Here is a 13,984-nt window from a genome sequence, read left to right as displayed (position 1 = left end):
ACCAGACATAGCGCCTTCTGTTTACCATTTATTCAGATCGATGCAGCATGACGGCTTAATCGCCTGGTATAATATTATAGAAGGTCATTTTTTGATTCAATTAGCCCAAAAATAAAAAATCAATCAGAACATTTCATTACATTCAGAGAAAAAAACACCTGAATAAAAACTAGAACTGACAGAAAAAAATCCAAATTAAAAAACAATAAAGAAACGGAAACCAGTAACAGGCGGGCATTAATTAATAATGTTCACCCACCTGTCACTTAAAAACCACTCACGATACAGGCCAAGCCATGATATGCGACGTCATGATAAATGATACGGTTCAGGCCGTAACCGACAGCCATCGCACAAATCACGAAGACAAGAAAAAAACGCCTTTCGATATCGACAAAAAAAGCTCTCCGCCAAGGCACATTAACACGTTTTTGTCGATGTCTAATGGAATAGGTAGGCAAATAATCGACTATTTTGATACTTTTTCCCCCTAAACTTCCCTTCCGCGACTGAACTAAATTAATTCGCGCTCTGAAGGAAGCGAGCATACCGAATACGAAATAGTTTAGTTTTGTATAGTGTGGAACACTTTACATTATAGAGTTTCATCAAATTGTGATACTCTCCCAAACACTAGCTGTCTTTTTATACGATTATAAATCTACGCACCATATATCCAACGCAAATTTACATGGAATATACAACTGAATACAGTATACAACTGAATCAGTATACAACAACTGAATCAGTATACAACTGAATCAAAGCAATACCAGGTTGGTTTAAAAAAAATTAATCCACCGTCGATTTCAAGGCATTACTCGATGAAACCATCATTGGGAATTGCAATCTGATGCGTTTGGGTCGAGCACTAGTCAATAAACGGCTGGAATATCACCAAAAACATAACAATGTTATTCTCCATCATGAAAATATATGGAGATTACTAGGAGACATTAAAATATGAGAAGCGGTAGCATTACTACCTCCTGTCCTATTACCTACCCCACCAAACCTAGCTCCTTCTGATTGCAGTAACTGGTCAATTGAAAAGTCCCCGGCCTACCATAGTAAAACAATTTTCTTTAGCAAAACCAGTTTTAATATTCAACATAATTCCCTTCAACTTTTCGATGCCATTTTTGTAGTGAGATTTATCCATTGCTTCAAAATAGGCCTCAGTTTCGGCGATCACCCCTTTCTTCGACAAAATATATTCCCAGCGGCCATACTTTTGATCTGGAGAATACGGTGGATGAGGAAGCAATTCGAAGCCCAATCCATGGATTTTTGCCATCTTTTTCGTTGACTTATGATACAGTGCATTGTCTTGGTGAAGCAGCACTTTCTTTTTCTTCAAATGCGGCCGTTTTCGGCGATTTTGTCCTTCAAAGGGTCCAATAACGCTATATAATAGTCACTGTTGATAGTCCTTCCTTTTTCAAGATAGCTCATTGGCTAATTATTCCATGGGCATCCCAAAATATAGACGCCATATATTTGCCAGCCGACTGTTGCGATTTCCCACGCTTTGGAGTGGGTTCATCGTGTGCAGTCCACTCGGATGACTGCCAATTAAACTTCAGAGTGAAATGATGGAGCCATGTTTTATCCATTGTCACATATCGACGAAAAAACTCGAGTTTCTTACGCTTGATCACCTTCAAACACTGCTTCGAATTATCAACTGGTTATTGTTTTTCCTTTCCTTCAAAAAGAATATTCTATCAACACGCGAAATTCCTTTTTGTCCATTTTTTTCACAAGAACAAAAGTTGCTTCCCTCAAAATGCTATACTTCACAAACTAATGATCTGATAACTGTCAAATTTATACACGCATTTTTTAAGGGTTAGGGCTAAGTAAAAAATTTTTTGATTTAATTCTAGTGGCGCCATCTATATGTCAGGCGGGAGACTTTTCGGTTAGCCTGTTACTTATCTATAATATCAAGTTAAGTTAATAACAAAATTTACTTTGCCCATGAAATTTTTAAAATCGTATGTATTTGGAACTACTTAAATAAAATAACATAGTGTAATTTACCAAATTAAAAACGAACCATATATATAAAAGAAACAAAAAAAAACAATAACAATATTACATCCCAAAATATATGGATTTAATTCTAGTAGCGCCATCTATGTGTCAGGCCAGACACTTTTCAATTGACCTGTACTGTGTTAATTCTACCGACATACCAAACCAACCGGGATTTGTTCTCAAAATCCCCTCCATGCATTCCTGTCGAACAGATAATAATCTATGGATTTGCTTCAATTGATCTCAATTTGATTGAAGGATTAGGATAATGCTTTACATTGAATAAATTACACAAAAAATGAGATTTTTTTCATCCTTGTTTTATTTATGTTTTAACATTTATATCTTCAGACAGAGAGCTAACACGCCAGAAAATAAGTCTTAGGTCTAGCATCTGAATGTATAAAGGCTTGCAATGTTGATTAGTTGTTTTTTTTTTGGATGGGAAAAATAATTATAAAATCAAACAGTGGTCATTGTTTGATAATTGATCAGATACATTGAACTTGCATTCTCGTGAGTTTTTAGTGAATCATTTGAAATTGTTGTATACTTTTTGTATTTTATATAGTTTTGGCTTTCTTGGAACGTCAGACCACCGTTAACTTGTTCTAATTATATTGTTGAACAGGCAATATATTTGAAAGATTCATTATTACCTTTTAGGGTCGATTGTGTTTCCAATAAGTAATAAAATATGTAGGATATAGTATCCTGGAGAAGTAGACTCACCCTCATTCCCGATATTTAATTCACAGTTTAATAATAACATCTTAGTTCTAACTCCCATAAGCTTCATTTTACCTAATGTATCAAGTAATATCCATTAAATATACGATTGTAGGTCCAGGGGATTCACATGAATATCAAATGTTCAATCAAAGATACTACAACATAAAAATTTCAAAAAGCTTGCGGTCTGCACCACAAGGCAGTGTAAGTTTGTGATTAAACGTCGATTATGTCAATATTCCAGCGCACTCAAGCCAATACATAATAGATATGCCCCGATGGTTGATATTAAAACTTGGTAAAACTATCACAGAATAAATAGACAGTATCTCTACAAGAATATAATATCGAATTGAACAAGTTAAAACTCGAAGAAACAATGTCTGGTGAATATGAAGCATAGAGTAAGACTTTACAATGATGCATCACGAAATTCTTCTTTAGTTGTTTTGTAACTCGATGTTGCCATAGGATAAAATTCCAGTACTTCATGAACACTTTATAATTTTTGTGGACACTAAATAAGGGTCAATATATCCACTAAAACAAAGACCTAGTCGCCCACAACTACTTGCAAAAATATATAATTTCAATATTAGAAAGCCTTTCTCACTTTTTTGCTTATTGGAAGTAAAAACACTGAGTCAACTGAAAAGTTAAAAATAATTATTTTCAAAATACTAATGCTGGACAGAAAAATGACCCATTAATATTATATAATTATATATAGTTATATTTTCTTAAATTTTTGGTTCCTTCTTTTAGTTTCTGAATAAAATTGATAGAAATGAATTCGGCAAGATAAAAATCTCCCCAATTACAGTATACATATGGAAATATAAATAATGACTCTTTTATATGTTCTTTTATTTGCTTTTGATTTGACCTCATTATAGTTAATTTAAATAAATATAGATAGAACACTACCCAGAGATATAATGCCACTAAGCAAAAGATAGAAAAATTAACCCATTTATTTTTACTTATTCGATAGACGTCTACTAATATATTCACATAGACAAAATACACGTATACTTATTATATTTTCTTATCTTATCAAATATTGGTGAACTTAATCATAGGGTAATATATAAACTAATATGTATAATAAATGTAATGTATTATACAGTAAACTTTTTTACGATATAAGATCATATTGAAATAATATTATAATAATTTATCCTATATGTTTTATGAATTGTAAATAGGAATGGGCTGAGCACAATACACCGTTTTGGTACAAAATCACCTTGCCACGTGGTTTCTCTCCTTAGTACATTCCCCCTCTGACACAACAATAGTTTATTTGTGAATTGTACAATTGTATTGCCTTCTTTACTGATTAACTCCTTGTGGAATAAATAAATAATGTGACTGAATGTATACTCTTTAGAATATATTGGCATAAATTATTTGAAAGTTATTTTCCCAATATAATTGTTACAGAAGAAGATTTATAGGGCATACCATAAGCAAATGAATAGATAAGAGTATACGCTGCACTTGAACATTCGAATATTCTGCGAATTTATTAGAGTATGGATCCCATTTAGTAAAAAGCCTCAATTTGATACGCCTGTATAGTGATAAGTCGATTTATCTGACAGAAACTAAAATCTTCGATACAAATGATTATGGAATAATCTATCAACAAAATAACTACACCACAGGGGTCGATTCTCATCAATAACCAGTCACTTTAAAGAGAATTTCCATTCAAATCCATAGACAACCGAATGTCAAATCAAAACGGTACATTCTCGTCACCGTCACATCAAATCACCAGTGAGGTCGTGTCGTTTCGAATTGAGAACGATAGATTTGTATAAAATTCTTCACAATTTGTACTAATTTATATCCAGATACAATGTTATAATTATTGTAGCTTTAATTTAAGTTGCACCAATTCTCTATCTTTTACTCGTTTCATTTTATACCATTAACTTAATTGATTTTAGTAAATATTTGATGCCATATGCTAATGCCAAATCACTATTACATACGATAATCAACGAAAACTCGAAGAAACATTGTCTGGTGAACATTAGACATAGAGTAAGACCTTAAAATGATGCATCTCTAAATTCGTCTTTATTGGTGTTGTAACACGGTATTGTGATGAGATAATATTCCAGTAATTTAGGAACAACTTTTTATTTCTATAGACACAAAATAAGGGTCAATAAATCCTCTAAAACAAAGACCCAGTCGCCCACAACTACTTGTAAAAATATAAAATTTTAATATTAGAAAGCCTCTCTCACTATTTTGCTTATTGGAGATAACAACACTGAATCAACTGAAAAATTAAAAATAGCTATTTCCAATATACCAATACTGGACAGAAAAATGACCCATCGATATTAATCAAAATAAATGAATGTATATCAAGTTTATCTACAAAAGAATTCAAAATGTCCCAAGGAAGTACAGTCAAATATCTTGGCATGATCATTGATGTTAAACTCAGGTAGAACTGAAATACAAAAATTTACTTGTTATTGGGTAGATATTTGGGCATGTCAATACATAATAAGCTTTTGCTTTACCAAAAAGTCTTGAAACCAGCGAATAGTGTTCAACTCTGAGGTTGTACTAACCAAAGCAATAGGAATATCATACAAATATTCCAAAATAAGCAACTAGTAGCGAGGTATTGTTGATACTCAGTGGTACATTCATCGCAACAATCTGCACAAGGACATAAAAGTAGAAACTGTCGATGATGTGTCAATAATGGCTAAACCTAACGACATGAACAAAATCGGTCCTAGATAATCAGCTAGTCAGAACATCAAGGAGATTAAAAACATTTGAACTAATTCACTATTGTTATAAATAAAACTCAGTAAATATTAAAATCAAGGACATAAATAATAAGCCTAAAATGTATTCTGTAGAATACATACTTTATAATTTTAAAACCATAGCAAGCAAAGCTAAAAACAAACAGCTTATTAGTGTAGCTTTACTAGAATGCTATAATAAATATATAGTATAGATCAGATTTATGATTTCATTTGATATAGGTGACTTGATACATCGCAAGTAGCTACCCCCTTTCACTGTTCAAAAAAATTCAGTGCCTATAAAATTATAATACATGCTTAAATATTGTAATGTGCTCCTGTAAATTATATATTGTATTTTATTGAAAAACACCTCACTCTTAAATTGTAATATAAATATCGATTTGCTAAACGAGTTTACCTTATATTCAGTTCCTTGGCGGCCTTAAGCGAATGTACCATAAGCAAATTTTGTCGTCAAGGAAACAGAATGACAATGGGATACCTCCTAAGGGAGCTATGTTACCAAATATGCCACTTTAGCTTCTGTATTATTATGAATTCGGCAGGAGTGTTTGGTGAATAGTAACAAACATTTTATATGGGAGTGAACGCAATAAAAATTTAGAATTATATTATACATCCTCCATGGCGAATGTCCTTTTATTCAAACTGTTGTTTAATTCCCTTTTTTATTGTTATTGCAAAAACTGACAGAATTTGACTAATAATGAAATAACTTAATTCTTAAGTATTATAAACATGATATTAATTTTAAAAAATATTACATGACAATCGATTCCTTATTGCGTTTACATCCGTACAATAATAAATCTACCATCTTTATGATAATATTCTGTTGTGAACATTGATTATATTCGACTTTAATCATCTCCTTCAAGAGCGATACATGCATCAATCGCACTAAATTTTCGGATTTTTTGAACAAACATTCCTTTTCGATCGGCTTGGGCGACTTTCAGAGACTACGGTCGATCTTTTTGATTCATATATATAGTAATGCCTCTATTTTTCATCCATCTCATACAAGTTCTTTCATTAAAATTGCTGAAAATTATCAGCTAAAAATTGGAGCGCTATAAAGTTTGATATATACCTTTTGCAGTGTGATATGTGACACAGAAACTAACCCGATAAACATTTTTTAAAAGCCCGTTTTCGATATGACGTCTCATATTAAAACTATTGGAAAACAAAATTGAGAAAATAATTGTAGAATGCCTTTCATAACATACTGTTGCCTTGTTTTGTTATCTAACTATTTTTATAACTAACATTATTATTAGTTAAGAATACTCAGGTACATATTGAAAATGTCTCTGTAATTTCAACATCTGTTCAAGTGTTATCATTTTCTTATCGCATTTTTGCTTGCTCAATAATCGTGCACCTTTCAAGTTGTATAAGCTTTTGACCAGGTATGACGTTTCGAATTAATTTACAAAATGAGCAAGTTGCTACCGTGGAATTACTGTCGACTGGAACGTTTGCCGACCACACAGCTATTAACTAAATACCTTAGCATCCATCTCAATGGTAAGTCAAATTTGAAACATCATGTTATAAAAAAAAAACAGAGCAGATTACACTCAAAGTCAAACAACTGTACAGTCAGCTATTAGTCAATCGTAAAGCCAGTTTGGACACAGGGCGTTCAAATAGGGGGTTGCACTATCACATCAAACCAACTAGTAATCCAACGCAGACAAAGCAAAATTCAACGATTAATTATCAATGCTTATCGCTACGTAATCAACGAAGAGCTGTACGATAACCCCGAAATTAAAAAAAATCATGTCTAAATTAAGATTGTACTAGGCATATCTAATGTAAGATGACATAACAAAACTAAAATAAACTAAATGTCAAAGTTAAGTAGGGCAGCATTGCGCCCTATTGACGTCGTAGATTGAGATGATGCGAGTTCCCTGCTAGTTTGGTTTCTCAGTATTATAATCAATAAATACATGCACTAATTACTTACATATATAAACAAGTATTAATGTTTCCTGTTTTTCTACTTTATAATAACGATAGTGTTAGTAAAAAAGAAATATATTTACCTGATTTACCTTGTATCTTCCCGTTATATTAACTATACAATTAAAGACTGCTTCTCTACCTGCGGTCACGGTGAGATTCCCGATGGATAAAGTGGCATTGGGCCTGTTGGAAATCATCCAGTCCACTGAAAAAAAAACAAACAAGATAAAGAATAAGTCTTGCACCTGATGCGGTCTCAGTTGGCGTAGCGCTCGCATTGTTTTTATTTCGCCGGCGGGTCTCCGTTTGCTTCTCGATCTGCCGGAAAACTTTATTTTATTTCCGGGGAAGCAAATAAGTTTCAAGATCGATTCTATTATATCGCGCTGGATGGTGGTGTAAAGGAGCATCTACTTTCGAGAGTAGTTTTCGAAATTTCTAGATCTATTTTATTAGATCGCAGTATCCAATTTGGTATTTTGATTTTTAAATTGAAATATCAACATCGACTCATAAAGAATGGTTAGGTGGTTAGGTTCTTCGTGTGACGTATGTTAATTAACAATAGAACTAAAATATATATTTGTATTGGATATAGATTAGTTTTAAGGGTCTTTTGTATTTTAAAGCTTTATTGTGAAAAATATATACCATGTAATTTATTTCAAACACTGTCCCTCGATAGCCACTACATGTTTCGGATAATTTACGGATTCCATCTTGAATAACGATGTATTTACTGAGACAATACACGCATGGACCCATTTTTTGGTATCTTCATAAGAACTAAGCCGAGATTCATCCAGATCAAGCCTAATATGTCGGAATAGGTAGTAATCAGAGAAAGAACTGGAGAATACGGCGGGTGGGATAGCACTTCTCACTTGAATGTTTACACCGCATTTGCAACATGTGGACGGGCGTTGTCATGCTGAAGAATAAAATTGTCATATTCAAGCTGTTTACCGAGTAGTGCTCTATTCAAACGCACCAATTCTAGTTAATAGCGATCCCCATTATCGATACCTATATATACATCGTGTAATGCCTTCAAATATTCATCTCGTTGACCAACCAAGCCATGAGACATCAATTAAAGCAGTGAGAACCAAAAGTAGCAATAATAGGTTAATTGAAAAGTCCTCGGCCTGACACATAGATGGTACCACTAGAATAAACTCCATATGATTTTTAGTTAGACCTAACCCTCAAAAGATGCGTGCGTAAATTTGATAGCTGTCGGATCATTAGTTTGTGAATTACAGCATTTTGAGTGAAGCAACTTTCGTTATTGTGAAAAGAAATGGATAAAAAGGAATTTGGCGTGTGAAGTTTAAACATGGTGAAAAGCACCGAAGACGGTGAACCCAGTGGACGCCCAAAAGAGGTTGTTACCGACGAAAATATTTAAAAAATCCACAAAATGATTTTGAATGGCCGTAAATTGAAATTGAATGAAATAGCAGAAACTCTAAAGGTATCAACTGAACGTGTACATCATATCATTCACTAATATTTGTGTATGCGAGAGCTCTGTGTAAAGTGGCTACTGCGCGAGCTTACTTTTGACCAAAAACAACGACGAGATGATGATTCGGAGCAGTGTTTGAATATGATCAAGTGTAATAAACCCGATTTTTTGCGTCGATATGTGACAATGGATTAAATATGGCTCCATCGTTTTACTCCGAAGTCTAATCGACAGCCGTCCGAGTAGGCTGCACACGATGAAACCGCTCCAAAACGCAAGAGTCAGCTGGAAAGTTTATGGCGTCTGTATTTTGGGATGCGCATGAAATAATTTTAATTGACTACCTTGGAAAAGGAAGGATCATCAACAGCGACTATTACTTAGCATTATTGGACCGTTTGAAGGACGATATCGCCGAGAAACGGCCACATTTGAAGAAAAAGAAAATGCCGCTTCACCAAGACAATGCACCGTGTCACAAGTCAGTGAAAACAATGGCAAAAATCCATGAATTGGACATCGAATTGCTTCCTCATCCATCGTATTCTCCAGATCTGGCCACCAGCGAATATTTCCTGTTCTCAGATTTGAAAAGAATGCTTTCTGGGAAGAAATTTTCGTCGAATGAGCAGGTGATCGTCGAAACTGAAGCCTCTTTTGAAGCAAAGGACAAATCGTACTACAAAATGGCATCGAAATGTTGGAGGGTCGCTATAATCAGTGTATCACCTTTGAAGGAAATTATGTTATCTAAGGAATAATAAGTTACATTTAGATTTCATATTTAGGAATTTATTATATGAAAAAAATATTTTCTTTAAATTTGAAAGGAACAAAAAATTTCAAAAAAAATGTTTGGTATACTCGCCATTATGATATTGAATGTTATTCAGTTATGGATAACTATTTTTGAGATAAAATAATTTCGTATTTTCCTGGCTTGAAAATGGTATAATCTCTAGTAACATTTATTAAATGAAAAGAAATATTTCGATCACCATTTCGAAAGGTTCATTTTAGATATAAGGGTGGTGTCGTCCATCGGCACTATAACTGCTAAGAAAGTGTAGATGTGTCCACATATTTTAAAGGTATTTTTAAACAACGCGAAAATCACTTTCAGTTTTTTTTCTGAATTGTTATTTTATTAAAATTTTTATTTTTTCCATTACTAGTAATGGCCCGGTGATCGAAATTCGACCACAACGCATTAAATTGATAATTTTTGTCTCATTATAGCGTTAAAGGACATACTTAAAATAATATCATACTAACATTTGTTTTCACAGTATTTTCAATATAAGATCAGAAGCATAAGGGGGCATCAGATCATCAGTATACGTGATATCTTTTTAATTTTAGTTTATAAACATTAATATGCAATAATAAATGGACATATGGAATAAAATAATTGTGAAATTGATAAAGTAAATAATCCACTTAATTTATCCAAGGTTCAAAGAATAAATTGCCATATAGTCCCATATCGTATTGCATTAATGATTAAACTCCTTAATAGTTATCAATGCTATATAATATTTACAAATGTATATAGTCTTCTATTATAAAAGATTAATTTATTTACTTAACTTTTTAAATAAATTGCATTGTTCTTTGGTTATTTATTTCGCTCTCCGATCTCGCCCTTGTAGATAGCTTATTTTTAGATTGTCTTCTTGGCTATCATTTATCTATTGTTTTCGACTTTGTTTTATGTCCAATGTATCCCAATAAAAATTCTAAGGAACTATTTTATAACTGTTCATATTCTAAGCAATATTCATTTTAACTCTTGATGCACATATTAACGTATTTATTAACTTCAATAATCGGTTCTTAGCTTGGTTCTAAAATTCACAGAAAAATCTTAACAATCTTTAGAATGATCTTCAGTGCAATGATATACTGTGTCTCCAAGATCTTATAAATTAATAACTGTCCTTACATGCTTGCAACAAATATTACTATTAGGTCGTATATCTATATATTAATCGAGAGAAAGAAAATGAGGGCTGTTTTTTTCAGAGAGGCAAAATGTTTGCTAATCTGATTAATATATAGATATACAACATCTTAGCCATATTTGGTTCAAGCATCATTCGAATATCTAAAATAATTATTTCCGATTGTCCAGAAAGTTCTGTGATTTGGCAATAATAAGCAACAAACAGTTGATATACGAGAAAGGACACAATAATGTTATTTTTCAGCATAAAAACGTTCGACCACATATTGCAAAACCATTGAAATCATACTTTTCCGTATTCTCCAGATGTTGCCCCTTCTGAATACTATTTGTTCTGATATGTGAGTCGGGACCTGTCAGAAATACATTTTATCGACATTTTGCAATAAATTCAATTTATAGTGCTCAACACTAATTTATAGTGCTAATATTTCTCTTGAAATAGTACTACATTTTTATAAACGCGTATGAAGCTTTATGTAGACCTTAGTATGTTCTTATCTATAGTATCAAGTTGTATCAGCTCCAATATGTATTTTACTAATAAATTTTAATTGAAAATTGCCCATGAAATGTTTATAGTCTTTTTTTAACCTATTTCGGAAATATTTAAATAAAATAACATAGTATAATTTACCATATTAAAAACGAACCATAAATGTAAAGAAAGAACAAAAAAACATCAACAACAATATTGCATCCCAAAATATCCTCATTCGTCGATTCCCATGGCGTATTTGTTTTGCCATCAGGCTTCTCTCCGATTTACGATCCAGTTGAAAACTTTATTTTACCGAAAGGCAAATAAGTTTCGAAAGTGGTAGTATTATGACCAGCGAGAATGGTGCAAAATAGGAACTTTCCCGTTTTCTTTTGTTTTGATTTTTCTGTATAGCCTTATTCAACTATTTTGAATTTCTTTATATGCATATTCATACGTTGGAACCTACAATAGACTCCTGAATTTAAAATGGAAATACATCTTTTAACTAAAATATATTTATACAGTCAATCTTGTTAATTTAGAATACTTTTCTATGTTACTTTTTTATAAAAAATATTATTTTTAATATATTTTTTTTCAAAATATCATGAAAATATTGCAAAAAAATCAGAAACTATGAAAACAGAAAAAATAGTGTAGTACAGAGATGTAAACTAACAAACATTTTTAGTGCTTGTTATAGAAAATCCACTGGAAAACATTACATATTGTATATTATACTTTGGGGTAAATAGATATGGCTCAGTGAATGGAGGTAAAACAAAATGAAACAGTGCTGCTTACATTATGTGACCGTTATTTATTGAAGTAATATAAAATATGGAAAATATGGAAAATACAAAATAGATAAAACGGAGGGCAACGGTATTACCTGTTGCCGAGGCTCAGGCAGTCGATGGTGGCACGTCTAAACCAAACGATAGTCGATAGAGTACTGAGTCGTTCGAAATACCCTTCAATAACATCCCGGATAAACGTCTCGGAGTTGCCAGCTATTCGTTATCGTGTTCTAGTTGGCGTTGCTGGCACCCCGCTCGTGTTCAACATCTGGTATTATATTTCTGGGTACTTTGTTAATCGTTACTCCATGATGTAAAATTCGACATGCCTCAAGGTCTACAATACTACTATAATACTGAATATGTTGAGCATTGTTGGTCACTGTTCATTTTTATCCTACTATCAAGATTTGAATTGCTACCAGGAATTTGCGACTGTCGACTGGAACGTTTGCCAACGACACAGCTATCATAGCTATCAGCTGTAGAAATGGTACAAGTAGAAGTCAAGAAGATACAAAATACAGCTTTATAGCTCCCAATCTCTTCCGTGTTAATTTTCCGTTGCAGATAAAACAAAAATATAAGTACATCACTTGATCCATGAACGATTCTTCAAGCAGAATAAGCTAAATGCTTTCATACTAAATTATTCTAAATAAAAACTAAATACTAAATTGTAAAAATCATGTTGGACAAAAAGCAGATCAGGTTAAACTCAAAGTCAAGCAGCTGTGCTAGTTAGTCGGAAGAAAGGGCCAATGGAAGAATTAGTCAATCATAAAGCCTATTTGAACCTAAGGGGTGTAAATATGGTCTTGCACTAAAACATCAAACCAACTAGTAATCCAACGCAGCCAAAAAAAGTTCAACCATTATTATGACCAACGAGAATGGTGCAAAATAGAAACATTCCCGTTTTGTTTTGTTTTGATTTTTCTGTACAGTCTTATTCACTATTTTGAATTTCTCTATGTGCATATGCATTCGTTGGAACGTTCAATATACTCTTGAATTTAAAATGAGAATACATCCTTTAACAAATATATTTAGTCATTTAATCGATTCAATATTTAAAAAGGACTTTAAAATATAAAATATAAAATAGACAATGCAGGCAGCAAAGCCAATCTAGAGGTACGGCATTCAACTATAGGGCAGAATAAGCAACAGTAATATTGAAATATTGGAAAGATTCCAAAGCAAGTCTTTAAGGAGCATGAACAATATTCCTCAAAGCACAAACAACAAGTATATATTTCGGCATGTGAATAGTAAGGCAGGAATATGTTAGTATAACATAAAGTATCAGCAGAGATTGTCTAACATACACATGAGCTGGCATTTTTGCGCTGTGTGTAATAGTAGGAAAACAGCCGGTGACGCTCAAAAATTGCTACCGAGAAATCCCGATCAACGAGATAAGTACAATAATGCAATTCTATGACTGTCTGGTGAAATTGAAGATTTTTCATCTACATTGATAATGAGCGAAGAAACCCACTTTCTTCTCAGTGACCACGTCAATAAACAGACCAGTCGGTTTTGGCGAACACAAAATATTCAATTAACTCACGTAACATCATTGCATCCACTAATAACAACTGTATAGCGCGGCATTCCTGCTGGATATATCATTGGTCCCTATTTTTTTGAAAATGACTAAGGTGTTGCAGTTACTGTTACTGCTGAATG

The 13,984-nt window shown here is 32.8% G+C and overlaps 1 protein-coding gene across 2 annotated transcripts in view; it reads right to left on the bottom strand.

Annotated features, from left to right (window-relative positions):
• Window positions 1-13,984, bottom strand: part of LOC143195892 (lachesin) — a 266,563-nt gene that overhangs the window by 207,560 nt on the left and 45,019 nt on the right. The window contains exon 2 of one of the 2 annotated variants that reach the window (XM_076403404.1): window positions 7,649-7,773. In XM_076403404.1, the coding sequence (XP_076259519.1) occupies window positions 7,649-7,773 (125 nt within the window). The remainder of the gene's footprint in view (window positions 1-7,648; window positions 7,774-13,984) is intronic. The other variant, XM_076403405.1, reaches the window with a different exon arrangement.

The sequence above is a fragment of the Rhynchophorus ferrugineus genome, unplaced genomic scaffold (genome assembly GCF_030347505.1).
Source record: "Rhynchophorus ferrugineus isolate W39M unplaced genomic scaffold, kcgeb_rfMv2 rfM4, whole genome shotgun sequence".
In the NCBI taxonomy this organism is placed as follows: Eukaryota; Metazoa; Arthropoda; class Insecta; order Coleoptera; family Curculionidae; genus Rhynchophorus; species Rhynchophorus ferrugineus.
The sequence above is the reverse complement of the archived record's forward strand: the minus strand, read 5'-3'. Positions and strand labels throughout refer to the sequence as shown.